Source organism: Salvelinus namaycush, chromosome 8 (genome assembly GCF_016432855.1).
Source record: "Salvelinus namaycush isolate Seneca chromosome 8, SaNama_1.0, whole genome shotgun sequence".
Lineage (NCBI taxonomy): Eukaryota > Metazoa > Chordata > Actinopteri > Salmoniformes > Salmonidae > Salvelinus > Salvelinus namaycush.
Window position 1 is genome coordinate 22,127,297 of NC_052314.1, and position 23,106 is coordinate 22,150,402.

Below are 23,106 nucleotides of genomic sequence, written 5' to 3' on the forward strand. Positions count from 1 at the left end.
CCATGTGGCAGTGGACTACACTGGTTCATTTAGCAGACAAGATTTGCTTAGAATTTCGTGGCATTATTTTATAGTATAAAGAATACAATTGAATAAAACAGAGGATATTTTCTCCAAACAATTTGAGGGAGTGCGCACATGCAGCTATTCTGTGTTGAGCGGTGAACAACAGGTACTCCTATATGCTTAATTTAGAGTTATTTATGTAACTTTAGTTGTGATACAAATGTCAGCTATATGTTTAAAAAAATTATACATTCTAAGGCTGCATGATGCAACTCTAATGATGATTTGAGAAAAAGTTGCATGAAAGGCATGAGCTCTGCTTTGTTTCTTGCACAGGCTGTACACACTTCATCAGTCTCTCATTCACAATTTGACAAGCACTTGATAATTCCTCAATTTCCAGCGGCATCCCCTTTGTGTGGCTGTAATGCCCTCTAAAAAACATGCCTTTTGTGCTCTTGGGCTGAATATAATAATTATAATAACCTTCGTGCTGCTTGCGCCAAAGCACCTCTCACTCACATAGCCCTCGGTCACGTGATCGGGTCTTTCTCACAAGCTACAAGTGAAAACAGACGCAACTGCAATTCAACTGGGACAGTTGTGGGACGTGATAGATCCCAAATTAATACAACCGCTAGCATCAAAAAACAGATCAGAACGTTTAGTTTAAAATGTTGATAAACTATTAGGCTATTTCTTCACATTAAAAGCACAGCAATGGTCACACGGCAGTAGGCTATAAGCACAAATTTCCATTAGCGGGAACACCATTATCAAAAGTGACTGCAAATGTGATTATGCATGTAATGCTTTTAATATAAAGGTGAGTTTTTATGGTTAGAATTATCTTCCCCAAACTTCAAACTCATGCGCTGCGTATGTTTGCCAGTTAGGCTCTACACCCGTTGTAAAGCGGATTAATGTGCTTAATTTTAAGAAGTTATTTGGCCGCTTTAGTTGTGATACAAAACTTATAAAAACATAAAGGCCTACATGTATGGGCTAGGCTACATGAGGTGTGCGACTATGATTTGATTTGATTTAGAATGGACCATTATCATGCACCTGTCTCGAAATAGGGGCAGTGGGAAAAAATACATGTCATCTATGCACTTAAATGGGCTCCCGGGGAAAAAAATGTGCGAATGGAGGGTGCTTTTCCTGTGGTTCATTTTCATGCCAGCCAGGTAGGCTATACTCCTGTTGTAAAGAGAAGCAATATGCTTAATATTAGGTAAGTTGAGAAATAAATATAGTATCTCTAGCCTATAGAAAGCTGATGGGATCCTCCTCTTTTGAATAGAGGCCATCACTCTGTTTTCTCACACAATTGCATAGCCTATAGAAATGTTGCGCATCATGAGCTAATGGGCTCTCATGAAGTGTTTGATTAGATTTTAGATTACATTTGTGTTGAGGTCAGAGTGATTAGATGGACAATAGAGTGCTGAGTACCAGGCAGTTAGCAAGTTTGTTAGGCTACTAATGACCATCAGCAGCATCAAAGCTTAGCGAAGCCTAATTACCATGACGAAACGTGGAATTTGACTGCCTTCATGACTTGTAACCGCCAGTATGGTAATACGGTCAACATAACAGCCCTAGGTACACTTCCTGCTTTTACTTCCTGCTCCTTACTTTTAACATTGCTCTTATGGGTACACTGCCACTTATGCCATCATTGACTTGAATAGGGACGCCTAATTTATTAATTATATTTCTATATATTTCTATATTTGCTTTCTTTTACCATTTGAATAGCAACAATAAAATAAATCACATTTTCTACTTTTCTCCACCCCTGACTGCATGTGCAGTATTTCTATACATGGGGTGGAGAAAAGTAGAAAATGTGATTTATTTTATTGTTGCTATTCAAATGGTTATTATGGAGACCGCGGTCAATTGGCTGGCCAATTACCGTCATCCTAAATACCATGACCATCAGAGCTCTATAGATGGTAAAAGAAAGCGTGAATATAGCTGGCATTTGACAAAATGAACACTTATTCTGGATCAATATCCACTCAGCTGGTTCCGGGCCTACCTGGCTGACAGAAAGCAGTGTGTCCATTGGAACTCCAATTCCCCCCCCCAGCCGCTGTCAACAAATGTGTGCTGCATGGTTGCTGTTTTAAAGCTAATTTCCTGCAATTTATTGTTGCTATTTCATTTCGTCCGTCGGAGCCGGTGTAGTACGATTCAATCTTAGTCCTGTATTGATGCTTTGCCTGTGGGGACGACGTCATCGATGCACATATTGATGAAGCCAGTGACTGAGGTGGTGTACGGAACATATTCCAGTTTGTGCTAGCCAAACAGTCCTGTAGCTTAGCATCTGCTTCTTCTGACCACTTTTTTATTGACTGAGTCACTGGTGCTTCCTGCTTTAGTTTTTGCTGGTAAGCAGGAATCAGGAGGATAGAATTATGGTCAGATTTGCCAAATGGAGGGCGAGGGAGAGCTTTGTATGCGTCTCTGTGTGTGGAGTAAAGGTGGTCTAGAGTTTTTTTCCCTTTGGTTGCACATTTAACATGCTGGCAGAAATGAGTTAAAACGGATTTAAGTTTCCCTGTATTAATGTCCCCGTTCACTAGAAGCGCCGCCTCTGGATGAGCGTCTTCCTGTTTTCTTATGGCCGTATACAGCTCATTAGGTGCGGACTTGTCACGCCCTGACCTTAGAGATCCTTTTTATGTCTCTATTTTGGTTTGGTCAGGGCGTGAGTTGGGGTGGGCATTCTATGTTTTCTATTTCTGTGTGTTTGGCCGGGTGTGGTTCTCAATCAGAGGCAGCTGTCTATCGTTGTCTCTGAGAACCATACTTAGGTAGCCTTTTCCCACCTGTGTTTTGTGGGTAGTTGTTTTCTGTCTTTGTGTCTGTACCAGACAGGACTGTTTCGTTTCATTTCATTCTCTTTGTTATTTTGTTTAGTATTCTGTTTTAATAAATTAACATGAACACTTACCACGCTGCGCTTTGGTCCGACGATTCCTCATCTTCCCGAAGACGAATATCGTTAAAGAACTACCCACCACCAACGGACCAAGCAGCGTGGTATCGAGGAGCAGAGGGTTCAGGACTCCTGGACTTGGGAGGAGATATTGGACGGTAAGGGACCCTGGAGACAGGCTGGGGAATATTGCCGCCCGAAGGAAGAACTGGAGGTGGCGAAAGCTGAGAGGCGGCGATATGAGGCACGGCAGCGCAGCAGGCACGAGAGGCAGTCACAAAAAAAATTTGGTGGGGCACACGGGGAGATTGGCGGAGTCAGGAGATAGACCTGAGCCAACTCCCCGTGCTTACCGGAAGCAGCGTGGTACTGGTCAGGCACCGCGTTATGCGGTGAAGCCCACGGTGTCGCCAGTGCGCGCTCATAGCCCGGAGCGTTATAGGCCAGCCCCCCGCAAGTGCCATGCGAGAGTGGGCATCCAGCCAGGGCGGATTGTGCCAGCTCAGCGTGTTTGGTCTCCGGTGCGCCGTTTCGGCCCAGGCTATCCTGCGCCGGCTCTGCGTACTGTGTCTCCGGGGCGCTGGGAGGGTTCAGTTCGTCCTATGCCTGCGCTCCGCCCGTGCCGGGCGAAAGTGGGCATTGATCCTAATGTAGAGGTGCGAGTGTTGAGCACCAGATCTCCAGTGCCCGGTTCGACCTGTGCCTGCACACTGGAGGGGCCGGGCTAAAGTGGGCATTCAGCCTGGAGGAGTGGTGCCAAGGCTGCGCACCAGAGCTCCAGTGCTCCCCCACAGCCCGGTTCATCCGGTGCCTCCTCTGCGCACCAGGCCTCCTGTAGGTCTCCCCAGCCTGGTGGGCCCTGTGGCAGCCCCACGCACTAGGCTGTCTCTGCGTCTCCTCCCTCCAGAGTCTTCCTCCAGTCCGGACCCTCCAGCGACGCCCTCCAGGCCGGAGCTGCCAGAGACGCCCTCCAGCCCGGAGCTGCCAGAGACGCCCTCCAGCCCGGAGCTGCCAGAGACGCCCTCCAGCCCGGAGCTGCCAGAGTCGCCCTCCAGCCCGGAGCTGCCAGAGTCGCCCTCCAGCCCGGAGCTGCCAGAGTCGCCCTCCAGCCCGGAGCTGCCAGAGTCGCCCTCCAGCCCGGAGCTGCCAGAGTCGCCCTCCTGTCCGGAGCTGCCAGAGTCGCCCTCCTGTCCGGAGCTGCCAGAGTCGCCCTCCTGTCCGGAGCTGCCAGAGTCGCCCTCCTGTCCGGAGCTGCCAGAGTCGCCCTCCTGTCCGGAGCTGCCAGAGTCTCCCTCCTGTCCGGAACTGCCAGAGTCGCCCTCCTGTCCGGGGCCCGCTGCGAGGGTCCCCAGTCTGGGGTCGGCGGCGAGGGTCCCCGCTCCAGAGGCGCCACCTAAGTGGGCCAAGCCTAAGGTGGAGCGGGGTCCACGTCCCGCACCAGAGCCGCCACCACGGATAAATGCCCACCCAGACCCTCCCCTATAGGTTTAGGTTTTGCGGCCGGAGTCCGCACCTTTGGGGGGGGGGGGGGGGGGGGGGGGGGGGGGATGTACTGTCATGCCCTGACCTTAGAGATCCTTTTTATGTCTCTCTTTTGGTTTGGTCAGGGCGTGCGTTGGGGTGGGCATTCTATGTTTTCTATTTCTGTGTGTTTGGCCGGGTGTGGTTCTCAATCAGAGGCAGCTGTCTATCGTTGTCTCTGATTGAGAACCATACTTAGGTAGCCTTTTCCCACCTGTGTTTTGTGGGTAGTTGTTTTCTGTCTGTGTCTGTACCAGACAGGATTGTTTCATTTCGTTTCATTCTCTTTGTTATTTTGTTTAGTGTTCTGTTTTAATAAATTAACATGAACACTTACCACGCTGCGCTTTGGTCCGATGATTCCTCATCTTCAGACGACGAACGTTACAGGACTTAGTGCCAGCATCGGTTTGTGGTGGTAAATAGACAGCAATGAAGAATATAGATGAAAACTCTCTTGGTAAATAGTGTGGTCTACAACTTATGAGATACTCATGAGATACTCGAGACTTCCTTAGATTTCGTGCACCAGCTGTTGTTTACAAATATACATAGACCACCACCCCTTGTCTTACCAGAGGCGGCTGTTCTATCCTGCCGAATAAAATGTAAACCCGCCAGCTGTATGTTATTCATGTCGTCGTTCAGCCACGACTCGGTGAAACATAACATATTACAGACCTCCTTTGCAAGGCTCCTCATACGCAGCAAACCCTGAGAACACATCACCTTCACTGGCTTCCTGTCAAATTCCGCATCACCTACAAGACCCTCCAAGGCCTCACCCCCTCATACTTTTCTGACCCCCCCCCCCCCCCCCCCCCCCACTGCTGTCTCCAGTCCTCTGGCTCTGGACTACTCACCATCCCCAAAACAAAACTTTGCACCATGTGGGGCCGGGCATTCAGCGGTGCTGCTAGTATCCCCCAAACTCTGGAACTCTCTCCCCCTAGCATCCCCCAAACTCTGGAACTCTCCCCCTAGTATCCCCCAAACCCTGGAACTCTCTCCCCCTAGTATCCCCCAAACCCTGGAACTCTCTCCCCCTAGTATCCCCCAAACCCTGGAACTCTCTCCCCCTAGTATCCCCCAAACTCTGGAACTCTCTCCCCCTAGCATCCCCCAAACTCTGGAACTCTCTCCCCCTAGTATCCCCCAAACTCTGGAACTCTCTCCCCCTAGCATCCCCCAAACTCTGGAACTCTCTCCCCCTAGTATCCCCCAAACTCTGGAACTCTCTCCCCCTAGCATCCCCCAAACTCTGGAACTCTCTCCCCCTAGCGTCCCCCAAACTCTGGAACTCTCTCCCCCTAGCATCCCCCAAACTCTGGAACTCTCTCCCCCTAGCATCCCCCAAACTCTGGAACTCTCCCCCCTAGCGTCCCCCAAACTCTGGAACTCTCTCCCCCTAGCGTCCCCCAAACTCTGGAACTCTCTCCCCCTAGCGTCCCAGCATCCTGCAACGCTGACTCTATTGCACCTTCAAAAACAATCTCAAATCCCACCTGTTCAGTCTGGCTTTCCCCTCAACTAAGCTTCCCTGTTACTCAGCCCTAGCTAAGCAAAGTAGCTTTTTATTATTTTATTGTCTTATTCTTGTTTTTGCTTTTACTCTTTGCTGTCCACTGTCCTTGGGTTTTTTGAAAGGCGCTTTACATTTAACATTTTAGTAATTTAGCAGACTTATCCAGAGCGGCTTATAGTTAGTGCATTCATCTTAAGATAGCTAGGTGGAACAAGTACATTTTCCCTCAATAACTTAGCTGTCAGTAGAGTCAGAGCTGGGGGAGGGGGCTGGGTGTGAAGTGCATGTGCTGGTAAAATTATTATTATTGTTATTTATTATTATAATACTATTATCATCTGACATCTTCCCTAAAGCCAGGTATTGCAGACTAGACTGGCCCATAAGTGCAGATGCCAGCAGGAAGTTTTAGCGTTCCAGGCCTAAAAACACCCTTGCTCTCTCCTCCGTTCTCCCCCCACTTTCTGTGCTGTTTGAGTGGCCCATACCTGGGAAAGAGAGTGGGCCAGTCAGCCAGTCCCCTGTGGGCCTCAGATCTGGAGGGCCTGAGGGCCGGGCTGGTTCATCACTGGTCCTTTCCCTCTCTGCAGGACTCCCCCGGCTCTGGCTGCTGCTGTCACTGTTGTCATATCCAGGCCTGACGTCACGGAGCTGGGGTGTCCCAGATTCTCTCCTGCTACGCTGCTATCTTCCCAGACATCCCACACATTTCAGGCTTCCATCCAACTCACCTCAGGCAGCAGCCACCGATGGGGAGGAGGGACTTGAGGTGGGTGGGAGACTCCTGCATATTACAGTTGCTGCTACCTTGCCAACCCCAGAGAACAGACATCTGAGCGGAGCCAGTGTATGTGTGCTACTGTTTATTTGGTCAGCATTTTAGTCATACTAATGTAAGCGCATAAAGCAACAGTAAGGCTGTATTTGCATTTGAATGCCATTACAGTCAAAGGTTTGAATATATTATGACCTAATATTTGTCAATTGTACAGTGTTGTACTGTTGCTATAAGCTAATAGAGAAAAACAGTAAAACATATCCAAAAAGGCAATGGTAAATAGTGGCATACAAAATGTGCTTAATAGCCCTGAGTCCACGTTTGCTATAATTAAATTACTTTTGCTATTTACGGCCAGTCAGAATGAACTGAGCCTCTGTCAGCTTTTCTTATTAAAAGCACTTACCAGTAAGTGGTTTATGTAGATTCACAATTCATACTTTGAATGTATATTCAATCATATCATAATTCTGCACATTAGGTAATTTAACTTAGGAGATTAGCAAACGAAAGTTGTTGTACTCTCTCCTCCCATCTAAAAACATAATACTGAACTGGGAACTTCTATAAGTTTGTAAAAGTGTATATTTTATCATCTGCATTTTAGTTGGTGAATTCTCCCACAAATATTTTGAAGGGTGCTGGTCCGTCAAAAATAGCACCATCCCAAGTTGCTATTGCAGCAAGGGCAAATTGTTAAGGAACCAACACAATGATACACATCTGTTTTGACAAACGGAAAGGTTCTTTGTTCCTCCATATCTTAAATGTGGCTAAATTTAAGACTGACCAAACCAATTTGCCTGTTTCTACCTTAGGAACCTGGTGCTATCAAGGTATGTTATCGTCAGCTGTTCATAGCACTGTCATCCTGTGCACAGTGCACTTTTCCCCTCTCATCCCTTGGCATCTTATATGACAGACTGAAGCCATGTTCACTGACAGGGAGGGAGTGGGAACTCAGGGAGAGACCATGGGGACTTAGAAAGAAGAGGTCAGGTTAGGATATAATAATGTCTGTCATATTAATACAGAACATCACAATGTTGTCTTAACCATTGTGAAATATTAAGGACAGGAAATTCATGTTTATTTTTATTAAGGGCACAATCACAGAAGGATATTGTTTGCTGCTAGGTTGGATCCTATATTGTGGACAGTCATGCATGTCAATAAATGGAATGGAAGGTACTGTTAATATCTAGAGGGTAAGGTCATACAAAACAAAAGAAGACCATAAGTGCATGAAAGCAGTGACACAGGAGGCCCCAGCAGGCAACTGTGTGTGTGTGTGTGTGTGTGTGTGTGGAGGGGGGGGGGGCACTATAAGTCACCACGTGGGGAGAGTCAGGACACCTGCTGGAAACACACCCATTTTCTCATCTCACACATTCGGGAGCCTGCTGCTCTTCATGAAACAAATAATGGCTTAGTCATACTGTAGCACCACCGAGAGGAGCCACTCACTGGAAATAGCAGAGATTTGCCAAGGAAAAACATTTGGTACACTTGTACCTATTTCCCTCTTGTATTTATTTTTGACTGTACAGGGAGTGGTGAAGACCTGGTGAGGTGGTCTCAATTACCCTGGCCCTCTCTCTCGTTAGTAGTGATTTGAGCTATAATGGGACAGCTGTTATGAAGCATTATGGCACTACTGTGGTAATGTCACAACTAATGAGCTCAATTACCCCCACGCTCGCCCGCTACGAATCAACGCACCACTCTGGATCACGAAGAGGGCGGGGATCCACTATGTCACACACAACTAGTAGCCCTGTGCTTTCAGCTCGACTCGTCCTAATGAAGGAGCTGGGCACGATCCCACCACATTACTAAGCTGTTTATTTATGAAAAATATCCCTTTAATGGATGTTAAGCATTGTCTTTGTACATGTTGTTCAAACGCCTCCAGATTTGAGGATAGATGGAAATGCCGTGGTTAGGAACGGAAAGTCAAGGAAAATTAAGATCTTTCGTCATTAAAAACTCATTATAACAGCAATGCATCATTTCAGTTTGCAGATTTAATTGACAGTTAAAATATATATACATTAATGTGTCCATTAGACTAATTAAACGGCATAGGGATCATGTTCGGTTTGCTCCTCCATTAAAGGGTATTTATTATCTTAATGGGTTCTTTCAGCTTCCTGAGATGCATTTTTTTTCAGCTGTTTGTCTATAATATCCTTAATGGCGTTTGTACAATCCTTCATGGCACTCAGCCTTTCTAGGAACACATTGATCTAGATTCCTATATATCTCACACAGTAAACAACCAGAACATACGCCTTTGTATAAAGATATAAAACATTTAAGGCTTGTGCTAAAACACCTGTGCTATCTTATTGTGTACTGCTATTTAGTGATCTTACAGTAGTAGCTTTGCTGTGTTGTGTAGAACTGTGTTAAGGCATGCTGTATGCTATGCTGCGCCGTGCTTGGATGATCTGTTCTGTACCTTGCTGTGCTAGACCTGCGTGTTTATTTCAGGCAGGCAGCATGCTGGGTTGAATCTGCTGGGCTGCGTGCGTGCGGAGCGAGCCGTTGTTGTAACAGGCCTAGATGAGTTTGCCTGCATATGTTGGCCCACAGTCAGTGCACCGCCGCTTTCTGACCTTGTCAGGGTGTGTGTGTGTTAGGTGTGTGTGTGTACATTCTCTTCATTGCATAACTTTGAGCACTGTATTCTCTTGCTCATAGTTTGCTCCGATAATTTTAACATTTTCTTAACTTGCATGTACAGTATGCATACAGTATGAGTGTGTTTGTCTGTGCGTTGGCGTTGTCTCCGGAAGGCAGCCAGCCCATGGCCGCCTGCTGTGGGCTGCTCTCTTACTGGTGGGTGGAATCCCCTCTTGGAGCTGCCTCGTGCTGAAAGCAGCTGCCTCGCCCCATCTCTCCATTCACCTGGGGAGTGGTGCCAGGCAGTTGGGGATGCGGACACATCCCAATCTCCCCTCCAGCCTTGCCAAGGTGGGATTAGGCACAGTGACTGGTACAAACTCCCAAAGACACACTGAACTGTGGACTCCACCAGAAACGGAGGGAAAGTGTACAAACAGTATATACAGTACACACAGTACATGTGTACACACAAAATATGTACACACACACTGTGGTACTGTTTCATTAACCACAACCCAGCACATCCAGGCAGCTCTGCATGAGTACTGTGGGACTGTATCATTAACCACAACCCAGCACATCCAGGCAGCTCTGCATGAGTACTGTGGGACTGTATCATTAACCACAACCCAGCACATCCATGCAGATCTGTATGAGTACTGTGGGACTGTATCATTAACCACAACCCAGCACATCCAGGCAGCTCTGCATGAGTACTGTGGGACTGTATCATTAACCACAACCCAGCACATCCAGGCAGCTCTGCATGAGTACTGTGGGACTGTATCATTAACCACAACCCAGCACATCCAGGCAGCTCTGCATGAGTACTGTGGGACTGTATCATTAACCACAACCCAGCACATCCAGGCAGCTCTGCATGAGTGCGCTTCGGAAGCACACTTCATTTCTGCTAACCCTTTGTAAGCTACGCTTGTCGAGCCTTAAATTCTCCTTGTGAAACAGCGGAAGGGGGAGGAGGAAGGTGACAGGGAGTGGGGAGCCGCTCAGCAGTTGGCTGTGTTGGCTAATTATTGTCAACCCACATTGAGGAGTATGAGAAGAGAAGTCTTTGCAAAAGGCACTTTGATATTGAACACATATCCACAGGCCCGCGGATGTATTGGCGTTAACGGCGTACTTCTATTTTAGTGTCCTAACTTTCCGAAGGGTGCTGTCAGATCAGTGTCAGCGAGATGAGCGGTAAAAATTGCTGTGAACCAATGAGATTCTCTCCAGGACACAAGGTTTTTAATAAACAATGGGGAAATGATAATCCAGGGTAATCCACTGAAAGTGAGAGAGAAGCATCGTGTTTCATGTGAGGAGTACAACTCCATTTTGTCCCTAAGCTGCAGCCTGCCTGCCTATTTATTTGGTGCTAAAGCAGCGCTGTTCTACATTTGTGATTCACTTTGTCCACATCCACTGTGGACTTAATGTTGTCTGTTTCTTTTAATGGCTATAAGTGCGGTGTTCAACTTGGACTTGCCAGACACTTGTGTGGCAATTTTTTGGGAACTATCACACAGCTACAACGGCTCTGTGTGTCTGTTGAAAGTCAACTAGCTCATGAAAGCAAGCAATGCCTGAAAGAAATATCTAGAGATGTCAGGAAAATATTGAGTCAAAGAAAATTTGGTATTAATGACACTATTGTATCTGTACCATTTTAATACATACTGGGTAGAATTGTGTATTGTAAAAATGCTCTTCTTACTTGTTTTACAGGGCAGAGTCTAGGCTATGGGTTTGTCAACTACATCGACCCAAAGGATGCAGAGAAAGCCATCAACACATTAAACGGACTCAGACTTCAAACCAAAACTATTAAGGTAAGTCTGATTGGAAAACACCTTCTGTACACTGAATATCAATTCACCCAGCGTTCATGTGATAAGGACTGCACTGCTTCAGTTTCCATGTAGATTGTAGGAATTCTGGGTAGTGACTGAGGCGATTCAGACTAATTTGCATACATGCAGAGAGAGAATTTAAATGAAAGAGTGGCTGAATCAAAGAGTCAGAAGCATTAAAAGCCGTGAGATATAACTGATATGCTAATTAATTTATAAACGTCAAAATGTGAAGGTGAAATTAGAAAGATTTTCAGACAGAGTAAGGAAAACACATTTATTAAATGCTGCCCAAAGTTAAATAGAGGACTCAAATTTATATCACATTGGTTGGGACGTCAAATAAAGATGAAGGGTAAATGGAGAGAGTATAATTTAATTAGTAGTATGGTTGTATTAGTGTACTCAACATCCATTTTATATAGTAGGCCTATTTTATCTCTACTTGTTGAGCAGAAAAACTATATTCTCTCATATAGCTCTGTTATGCTGTTCGCTTTAAGCCATACTGTAATCTGCTCTGCTACCATAATCCAAACCCTCTCAGTGACATATTTCTAAATCTAATCAGATCGGATTACCCTGCCGAGCTGAATGGGAAAAGCCCATACAGAATCCCCAATCCCTCGACAGCCTTGAACATGATAGGTCAACATTGTGAAGGGAAGCAGCCACACCAGATCAACACAGACCGGCCTGTTTTCAATCCAGCACAATGCTTTGAGAGGCAAGGTCATGGGGAGACAGCCAACCAGAGCTGTGTGTGTGTGTGTGTGTGTGTGTGTGTGTGTGTGTGTGTGTGTGTGTGTGTGTGTGTGTGTGTGTGTGTGTAAGACTGCGTGTGTGTGTGTGTGTGTGTGTGTGTGTGTGTGTGTGTGTGTGTGTGTGTGTCTGCGCACATCGGTGTGCGTGTCAGTGTGACGCAGTCAGCATGACCCACAGTTATTCCTGCGCAGGTCTCACCCACAGAGCGTAGCTGACAGGAGTTAGGATGAGTCACAGGGTCTGTGTGTGTAGCGTCCCTCTGCCACTCTCCCTCACTAATGAACTCTGCTGAGATGGGGCACCAGAGGGCCAAGCTAGCACCCAGGCTCCCAACACACGCTACTGTACCAGTGACGCTCCTCAGTCCTCCCCAGTCCCCATGCACCAGACATGTTTTTAGGAAGCCAGCTAACTTAGGAATCACAAGCATGCCATGGCCAGTCCCCTTGGGCTAGAGAGAAGAGCCTTCTGCCTGTTTTCTTGATGACGCTGTCTAAAACCATAACATATTCAGAGCTAAACATATGCACACGCACCCTCACGCTCTCCTCCCATCTCCAGCCCTAGCACAGCCTCTTTCCTCCCACAGCTTGTGTAATAAAGCAGGCGCAATCTTCCGTGTCTATCATCCTGGAGCAGACACACAGTCCAAAGAGCAAGCACACCAGTAAGTGACGTCCGCTTCCCCCACACGCAGAGCGCTCTTCCCCCTCTTGCTCTCTTTCTCTCTCACACACAGCATTCCACATCGTACAGCTCCCTCTGTCTGTCTCTGTCCATCTTATCCAGTCAGACGGAGCAGCATCTAGACTTCACCCTGGCTCTCAGTTATAGCAGCAGAGTACCTTTCTGCATGAGAGAGTAAGGCCAGTCCTTTTTATTCTTGCCACTGCAAAGCCCATTATTTTGACTGTGCTACCTATATCAATAAGCCTTTTCTGAGTAGCACTGAAGAAAAAGGCCAATTTTACAACTTCTAGTAAGTGTGTTCAAGGTCATTATCTTCTTGAAATATCCATTCAGTGCTACGGGCCTTTCTTTCTGCACCAGAGGTTATCTTAAGCTGCCATGAAAATGAAGACAGGCTCCCTAATAGCAGCAGACAGCTCTGTCTTGCAGCCCAGTGTGAGGCTCTCTGGTGGGAGAGAAGAGAGAGCTGCTTGTGGTGTCACTGAACTACAGTTGATACGCCGATGTGCAGAGGAAACATTTTGAGCCCTCTTTAAAGAAGACACTTAAAGAGCTCAGTGTCTTTGATATGACTTTCCAGTTTCACACAAGGCTTCAACTGATGAAACGTGTTATTGATGTAGTATAATACTGTAGTTAATATGTAGGCTCTCGTGGTAGTGTACAGTAAGCCATTTGTGGGTGGACATAATATTCACAGACACACTTCTCCCTTCTGGTACCCTCATAACACTTCCTCACACTACTGCCTCACTGTAGGGTGAAGACAAAGAGGAGAAGCTCAGTTCGCCACAGAGTTTCACACACTCGGGTGGTGTCTTTCTGCAGTCTTTTTCTGTCTTTTAAAACATGTGGTTTCCTCCTCCATGACACCTCAGAGTTTCTCAGCACATCTCTGGTGCTGCTACCCTGTGGAGGTGTGAGAGGAAGGAGCCCGCTGGAGGTGAGAAGAGCAGGGCTACACACTGGGAAAGAACACACACACACAAACACACATGCTCGTCAAACTCCAACACACACTTCACTCTCACACACACAAGTACTTCTTACAGCTAGTGAAGGTGTTGATGGATCTGGGGCTGCCTGACAGGGAGCGAAGGAAATAAAAGGGATAGATTAGAAGCAAAAGGGAAAGAAGGAAAAAATGGAAGAAGGAAAGACAGTTTGAAAGGAAAGACGGGCAAAGGGGAAGCGAACTGCTGTGATCCGATTATTTTGCCTTCAGAGTTAAACTGGATATCCTGTGATTATGCCGAGATGTTTTGCATATCCATCATATTTTAACAGTGTTTGGTGGCTAATGCCTCTAAATGTCAAACCTAATGAAAACCCTGGATAGAAAAGCTCCCCCAGTCAGCAATGATAATCGGATTAACATTTTGAATGAGTAAAACCAGATCGCAATCGAGAAATTAGAACAGCATTCGACAAAGCACAGGGAGTTTTTCAGGAGAGAGCTAAGATGGCAGAAGTTAAAACATCAAGGTCTTGCATAACTCCTTAAAATACTAGCTTCCAATGTAGTGTATTTATACAGCTTATATGGCCTTTGAAAATAAAAGTTAACGAAATTATAGCTTCTGAATGAGACAGGTAGGTGAGTGCGTGCTGTGACCCAGGCTAGCAGGAGAGATGACAGACAAGCTTCGACATCTGTGTGAGAGCGAGAGTGTGATGGACTGTGTGACTGTGTGAGAGAGAGGCGCTGTCCAAGGTGCTGGTAAGTGTGGCACACTGAAGAGAGGGTGTTGCAAAGCTGTGGAGGGATCTGTGAGAGAAGGCACCCACCTCGCTCAGCTCGCACAGTAAGAGTCAGCACAAGCCATCCCCATTCAACCCCCCCTTACCAAACTAGGATTGCCAAACCAACTCTTTTTGTTTCTCGCCCTCTTTCTCTCCCTCTCTCGCGCTCTCTCACACCCTCATGCACAGGCTGTAAACACACTTCCTCTCCCATTCTCTCTCTCTCTCACACACGCACACACACACCTAATGTATGCGTGAGTGCATTTGTTTTTATGTCAGCATTAACAAGATAGCGACAGATATATTTTTGTCCAATACTTCCATATTAATGATAGGGAGGAGGGTTGATGGGGGTGAGGGTTCATGTGTGAGCCTTTCGCTACAGTACACAAATAAAATGTAAAATGACAAATGAAACAGAAGATAAATTGGCGCCTACCTACCTTTCCTCACACCTCTTCTGCGTGGGGTCTGCAAGGCTAATGTGTAAATAGATTTTAGATGAAAACTAATGTGCTAATTCAAACAAGCTCAGTCAGGTGAAGCCCTGTGATTCAAGTCATTAAAAACAAGTTACACAGACATCTCTGCCAATGCCATGGACAAAATACAATCCAATGCTGTAGGCTCAAATGTTCTCTTAGAGGCATCTCTTATATCTAATACCCATCTCTACCCCATTCCCCCTTTCTCGTCAGGTGTCATATGCACGACCCAGCTCAGCCTCCATCCGAGACGCTAACCTGTATGTGAGTGGTCTGCCCAAGACCATGACTCAGAAGGACCTGGAGCAGCTCTTCTCCCAGTATGGACGCATCATCACCTCCCGCATCCTGGTGGACCAGGTCACAGGTATCCATGGGTCGCCTTTTCATTTATATACGCACATGCACATACACACTCACACACCCACAGAAACCAACTCCCTAGCCAGCACAGCACACATGCATTGGTCTAAACACACACACAAATGCGCGCACACACATACATAAAAACACAAACGTATGTTCATCTGAGTTAATACACTCTACTCACAACCCGAGCGCAGGCACACAACTAGATTAAACCATTGTCATGATGCAGAATCATGCAGCATGACTTCCATTGCACAGCTCTTAGATCCATTTCAGAGGTTTTGTCTGCCTGCGGCAGGCTCCAGTGTTATGTGTAATGTGTACTGATGAAGCAGAATGAGTGCAGCACATTGTAAGCCACACATTGTAAGCCACACTCATTTGCCTAAGCAGAATAAATCAGCCCTGGTACTGGGGCAGAGCATAGCAGAGCAGAATCAAGTTGAGAGCATGCCGGTTTATTTGCAACTACTGTATGCTTCCACAAGACCTGTTCCACACAGCCCTCTGGGATCACAAACAACAACACGCTAAGTCAAGGCCGTGAAAAACACATCTGTTCATAAAACAGCAGTACTAGCTAGCCAGCTTGATATTCTCCTAAACCCCCCTAGAGTCTAAGCCTCTAGATGGCAATATATGGACTAATCTAACATATGGAATTGTTTTAATAAGATTGTCTTAAGATGGACTATTTAGCTAGGGAATTTTAGGACCCCTGTAGGTCTAAAAAAATATATGTAAAGAAAATATTTGATGGAACATTGGCCTTAATGCAGTTAGCCTTTGTAGAGCAAAACGGATGACACTTTCGTGTTCGGGAGAATCTCAGCTTTCAGAACTCGTTTCTAGCTCAAACCGTTTCCGGGATGTCTCCTGGTCTCATAAACACTGTTGTAGTTCTGGTGCCTTCCACCGCAGCGCATAATGGCCGACACCGGCGGATGCAGTTGATTGAGACGCAGCCCAGAAATCTCTAGCTTAAACTCAGTGATTTTGATTAATAAAAGCGATCTAATTATAATGCTAATTAGACTCCAGTTTTTTTTTTATCTAGTCACAAACCACCGTCATAAATATATCAAACTAGCATAGCCTAAATTGTCATGGAATAGAATGTCTGACACATTCTGCGTCTCAATAATTCATGGTATTACCCATGCTTGCGCACAGTTTCAGTCTTAAGAAGCAGAACAGTTTCCCAAGCAGGTTCTTCACAAGCCCAGTGCTCATCCTGCTGATCTGCCAATAGTCTCTTCTGCTTCTCCATTGTTTCCCAACCACACTCTTGAAGAGAACAGTAGGCAGGATCATAACCTTACATGTCTCACAGTGCCAGAACCACTCCACAGAGAGACAGGCAAAGCTTCTGCCTCCTCAGATGCGCACACATGCACTCTCTCTAACTCTCCTTTACTCTATTCTCCTCTCTCTCGCTCACACACACAGTGTCTGGCCCAGCAGCACATGCAGGCCCAGCCCAGAAATGCCTCCCCTGAGGCAGGGGGATCCGCTGGAAGAATTTTAATGACTAATTAAATTTTAGTTGCTGGTGATTAAGAAACAAGGAGGATTTTAGAGGACCCCGAGAGCTCAGCGCTGGCACATCTTCCCAGTTCACAAGTACTGCCATAAAGAGGAATGGACCGCAAATTAAAACTCTCCTGCTACTCGCACAAGTGTAACTGTGGGTGAGAGAGACAGAGGGGAAGATAGAAAGAGAAAGTTTAAAAGCTTTGCCTTTGTGCTTGACTTTTTAGTGGTTAACCATTAACATGTACAGTATAGGACAGTTAATCATGTGATTTCAACATCATTACACACACAAATATCAAATTTTATCAACAAATTGTCGTATTCCAAATCAGAATTTCACTCCATATGTTCAGTTTCAGACATGTCTGTTCTGACAGTAGATGCCAAGCCCACATGACTGGTTCAGAGTGAGCCACAAGCTCCAAAGCCCAATCTACGAATCAGTTTGGTATAAACAAATGTCCTTAAACTCACTGAAGGGGAGATTTACTTCATTTTCACAGACGTTAATCAACCTGATGCAAATTGCAGTCAGTCTCCTGCTCAGTATTGTCCAGAAATAACTTTGTTGAGTCACAGTTTGCATCGTTCATAGAGTCAGAGAAGACAATGTTCTGTTACAAATAGTCCAAGTATTTCTGACTGAACTCACATTGACTTGACAATAAGTCAGGAATGGGGAGTTCTGTTATTACAGAGCCTTAGCGCACATGAGTGGCAAAGTCCTGATCATGAAGATTCTTCTCTCCAACACAGTCAGAACATCACACACAAGCCCTTTGGCTCAACCTCTCTGATGCAGACCTGGCAGTCATTGCGTAACACATCAATCATGTAACCAAAGTGTTTTGTCAATATTAGTATCTTTCTCTTCTCTCCCTCTTTCTATTGATCCCTGCAGAATGGATATATATATTTCTTCTCTCTATTGGAAAAACTATTGCGGAGCAGCATTTTTATACCGCATCACTCTCACTAACCTTTAGGGAATGTTGTCAGATCATGATGTTCAATACGAACAGCTGGTTTAAGCTAACATCAATGTGAAGGGAATATAATATGGAGAGGCTTTGATCAATAGTTAAATATTCTGAACATCTCTGCAGGGCCCAGGCGCACAGCAGTCAGTCAATACACGTCTCATCAATGAGAGCAAATACAATTGATCCGGAGAGCTTGCTTTTACCAGTTAAACTCTTAAGTGAAAAAATGCCTGTTTCTCTTATATTACGGAGGGTTGTTGTCTACCCCTAGTCACACAGACTACTATTGATCACATATTATTATTATATATTACAATAATAAGCATGCATAACATTCATATGCACTACACACATACAGTACCAGTCAAAAGTTTGGACACACCTACTCATTCAAGGGTTTTTCTTTATTTGTACTATTTTCTATATTGTAGAATAATAGTGAAGACATCAAAACTATGAAATAACACATATGGAGTCATGTAGTTACCAAACAAGTGTTAAACACATCAAAATATATTTTAGATTTTAGATTCTTCAAAGTAGCCACCCTTTGCCTTGATGACAGCTTTGCACACTCTTGGCATTCTCTCAACCAGCTTCACCTGGAATGCTTTTCCAACAGTCTTGAAGGAGTTCCCACATATGCTGAGCACTTGTTAGTTGCTTTTCCTTCACTCTGCGGTCCAACTCATCCCAAACCATTTCAATTGGGTTGAGGTCAGGGGATTGTGGAGACCAGGTCATCTGATGCAGCACTCCATCACTCTCCTTCTTGGTCAAATAGCCCTTACTCAGCCTGGAGGTGTGTTGGGTCATTGTCCTGTTGAAAAACAAATGATAGTCCCATTAAGCGCAAACCAGATGGGATGGCGTATTGCTGCAGATTGCTGTGGTAGCCATGCTGGTTAAGTGTGCCTTCAATTCAAAATAAATCACTGACAGAGTCACCAGCAAAGCAATCTCACACCATCACACCTCCTCCTCCATGCTTAACGGTGGGAACCACACATGCGGAGATCATCCGTTCACCTGCTCTGCGTCTCACAAAGATACAGCGGTTGGAACCAAAAATCTCACATTTAGACTCATCAGACCAAAGGACAGATTTCCACCGGTCTAATGTCCATTGCTCGTGTTTCTTGGCCCAAGCAAGTCTCTTCTTCTTATTGGTGTCCTTTAGTAGTGGTTTCTTTGCAGCAATTTGGCCATGAAGGCCTGATTTCACGCAGTGTCCTCTGAATAGTTGATGTTGGGATGTGTCTGTTACTTGGATTCTGTGAAGCGTTTATTTGGGCTGCAATTTCTGAGGCTGGCAACTCTAATGAACTTATCCTCTGTAACTCTGGGTCTTCCTTTCCTGTGTTGGTCCTCTTGAGAGCCAGTTTCATCATAGCGCTTGATGGTTTTTACGACTGCACTTGAAGAAACTTTAAAAGTTCTTCATGTCTTAAAGTAATGATGGACTGTCATTTCTCTTTGCTTATTTGAGCTGTTTGTGCCATAATATGGACTTAGTCTTTTACCGAATAGGGCTATCTTCTATATACCACCCCAACCGTGTCACAACACAACTGATTGGCTTAAATGCATTAAGGAGGAAATAAATTCCACAAATTAATTTTTAACAAGGCACACCTGTTAATTGAAATGGATTCCAGGTGACTACCTCATCAAATTGTATTTGTCACATGGTTAGCAGATGTTAATGCGAGTGTAGCGAAATGCTTGTGCTTCTAGTTCCGACAATGCAGCAATAACCAACGAGTAATCTAACCTGACAATTCCACAACTACTACCTTATACACACAAGTGTAAAGGGATAAAGAATATGTACATAAAGATATGAATGAGTGATGGTACAGAACGGCATAGGCAAGATGCAGTAGATGGTATAGAGTACAGTATATACATATGAGATGAGTAATGTAGGGTATATAAATATAAAGTGGCATAGATTAAAGTGGCTAGTGATACATGTATTACAAAAATGTCCTTGTTTTAAGTAACTTACGACGCAGTAGATGATAGAGTACAGTATATACATATACATATGAGATGAGTAATGTAGGGTATGTAAACATTATATTAAGTGGCATTGTTTAAAGTGGCTAGTGATACATTTTTACATCAATTTCCATCAATTTCCATTATTAAAGTGGCTGGAGTCAGTATGTTGGCAGCAGCCACTAAATGTTAGTGGTGGCTGTTTAACAGTCTGATGGCCTTGAGATAGAAGCTGTTTTTCAGTCTCTCGGTCCCTGCTTTGATGCACCTGTACTGACCTCGCCTTCTGGATGGTAGCGGGGTGAACAGGCAGTGGCTCGGGTAGTTGTTGTCCTTGATCTTTATGGCCTTCCTGTGACATCGGGTGGTGTAGGTGTCCTGGAGGGCAGGTAGTTTGCCCCCGGTGATGCGTTGTGCAGACCTCACTACCCTCTGGAGAGCCTTACGGTTGTGGGCGGAGCAGTTGCCGTACCAGGCGGTGATACAGCCCGACAGGATGCCCTCGATTGTGCATCTGTAGAAGTTTGTGAGTTCTTTTGGTGACAAGCCGAAAAGCTGCTGCGCCTTCTTCACAACGCTGTCTGTGTGGGTGGACCAATTCAGTTTGTCCGTGATGTGTACGCCGAGGAACTTAAAACTTACTACCCTCTCCACTACTGTCCCGTCAATGTGGATAGGGGGGTGCTCCCTCTGCTGTTTCCTGAAGTCCACAATCATCTCCTTTGTTTTGTTGACGTTGAGTGTGAGGTTATTTTCCTGACACCACACTCCGAGGGCCCTCACCTCCTCCCTGTAGGCCGTCTCGTCGTTGTTGGTAATCAAGCCTACCACTTTAGTGTCGTCCGCAAACTTGATGATTGAGTTGGAGGCGTGCATGGCCACGCAGTCATGGGTGAACAGGGAGTACAGGAGAGGGCTCAGAACGCACCCTTGTGGGGCCCCAGTGTTGAGGATCAGCGGGGTGGAGATGTTGTTACCTACCCTCACCACCTGGGGGCGGCCCGTCAGGAAGTCCAGTACCCAGTTGCACAGGGCGGGGTCGAGACCCAGGGTCTCGAGCTTGATGGCGAGTTGAGGGTACTATGGTGTTAAATGCTGAGCGTTAGTCCATGAACAGCATTCTCACATAGGTATTCCTCTTGTCCAGATGGGTTAGGGCAGTGTGCAGTGTGGTTGCGATTGCATCGTCTGTGGACCTATTGGGGCGGTAAGCAAATTGGAGTGGGTCTAGGGTGTCAGGTAGGGTGGAGGTGATATGGTCCTTGACTAGTCTCTCAAAGCACTTCATGATGACGGAAGTGAGTGCTACGGGGCGGTAGTCATTTAGCTCAGTTACCTTAGCTTTCTTGGGAACAGGAACAATGGTGGCCCTCTTGAAGCATGTGGGAACAGCAGACTGGGATAAGGATTGATTGAATATGTTCGTAAACACACCAGCCAGCTGGTCTGCGCATGCTCTGAGGACGTGGCTGGGAATGCTGTCTGGGCCTGCAGCCTTGCGAGGGTTAACACGTTTAAATGTTTTACTCACCTCGGCTGCAGTGAAGGAGAGCCCGCAGGTTTTGGTAGCGGGCCGTGTCAGTGGCACTGTATTGTCCTCAAAGCGAGCAAAACAGTTATTTAGTCTGTCTGGGTGCAAGACATCCTGGTCCGCGACGGGGCTGGTTTTCTTTTTGTAATCCGTGATTGACTGTAGACCCTGCCACATACCTCTTGTGTTTGAGCCGTTGAATTGCGACTACTTTGTCTCTATACTGACACTTAGCTTGTTTGATTGCCTTGCGGAGGGAATAGCTACACTGTTTTTATTCGGTCATGTTTCCGGTCACCTTGCCCTGGTTAAAAGCAGTGGTTCGCGCTTTCAGTTTCGCACGAATGCTGCCATCAATTCACGGTTTCTGGTTTGGGAATGTTTTAAATCGTTGCTGTGGGTATAACGTCGCCGATGCACTTTCTAATGAACTCGCTCACCGAATCAGCGTATTCGTCAATGTTGTTGTTGGACGCAATGCGGAACATATCCCAATCCACGTGATCGAAGCAGTCTTGAAGCGTGGAATCAGATTGGTCGGACCAGCGTTGAACAGACCTGAGCGCGGGAGCTTCTTGTTTTAGTTTCTGTCTGTAGTTTCTGTCATGAAGCTGGTTGAGAGAATGCCAAGAGTGTGCAAAGCTGTCATCAAGGCAAAGGGTGGCTACTTATAGTGTTTAACAAATATATTTTGATTTGTTTAACACTTTTTTGGTTACTACATTATTCCATGTGTGTTATTTCATAGTTTGGATGTCTTCACAATTATTCTGCAATGTAGAAAATTGTCAAAATAAAGAAAATAAAGAAAACCTCTGGATTGAGTAGGTGTGTCCAAATGTTTGACTGGTACTGTACATACAACCCCTATTGAATTTCTACTTTATCAATCAGTATGTGACTTCCTCTCCGTATGCACATCTCCACTCTTATAGTGGAGGTTGATGATATATGGTGTAGTACATTCTGGTTCGTATAAAATCCCCATCATGTGTGGCTAAACATCAAGGTCACGTAGGTGTAAACCTGATTTATATACAGATAAAATAAGACTTTGTACAAGTCATCTCTGTCCTGGTGTCTATAACCCACTAGACTCCATAACATGGAGTGTATTACATGGTTACTTTGGCCTGTGGTCACACATAGAAGCAAGCAGACAGATGGCTTTAACTCTGCTTTTACTGAGCGGAGCAGAGAGCACCTAAGCTCTTCAAAGGTTTCTATCCCACTGCCTTTTCAAAGTCCATATGTGTCTATCCCCACAAACTAAGTTACTTAAAACAAGGACATTTTTTCTCTCTCTCTCTCGCTCTCTCTGATTAGGAGGTGGTAAGATATTTGTTATGTATTTAATGTGACCGTTTAATAAACGTTCCATACAGTTGGCATAGCCACTTAAGAGTGGAATGAGAAACGGCAGCAAAATGCTCAGGTTTGGAGAGCAGAGCAAAGGCTTTCGTCAGCCACCTGGCCAGATTATCAGATCTCCAGATTTCCCAGAGGAATGTTTGTCTTATTGTCCCCGGGCTGAGAGCGTAGTGTTGGGGAGCGCCCTGGTAGCACCCAAGTGCAGTGTGCATGCAGACATCTTTGTCAGGGCACCAGCAGCTCCTTGCCACTGTCTTCCCTTGTTCTGGTTAGGGTTATTAATAAACCAGCCATTCTCCGTGTTCATGTGTGCTGGGAATAGATAAGCACAGGTAGAGAGTTACATAAGCCTA

At 45.7% G+C, this 23,106-nt stretch overlaps 1 protein-coding gene across 1 annotated transcript in view; it reads left to right on the plus strand.

Annotated features, from left to right (window-relative positions):
• Positions 1-23,106, plus strand: part of LOC120051831 (ELAV-like protein 4) — a 51,667-nt gene that overhangs the window by 7,227 nt on the left and 21,334 nt on the right. Inside the window, exons 3-4 of the mRNA XM_038998714.1 lie at positions 11,149-11,252; positions 15,173-15,326. Of these exons, the coding sequence (XP_038854642.1) occupies positions 11,149-11,252; positions 15,173-15,326 (258 nt within the window). The remainder of the gene's footprint in view (positions 1-11,148; positions 11,253-15,172; positions 15,327-23,106) is intronic.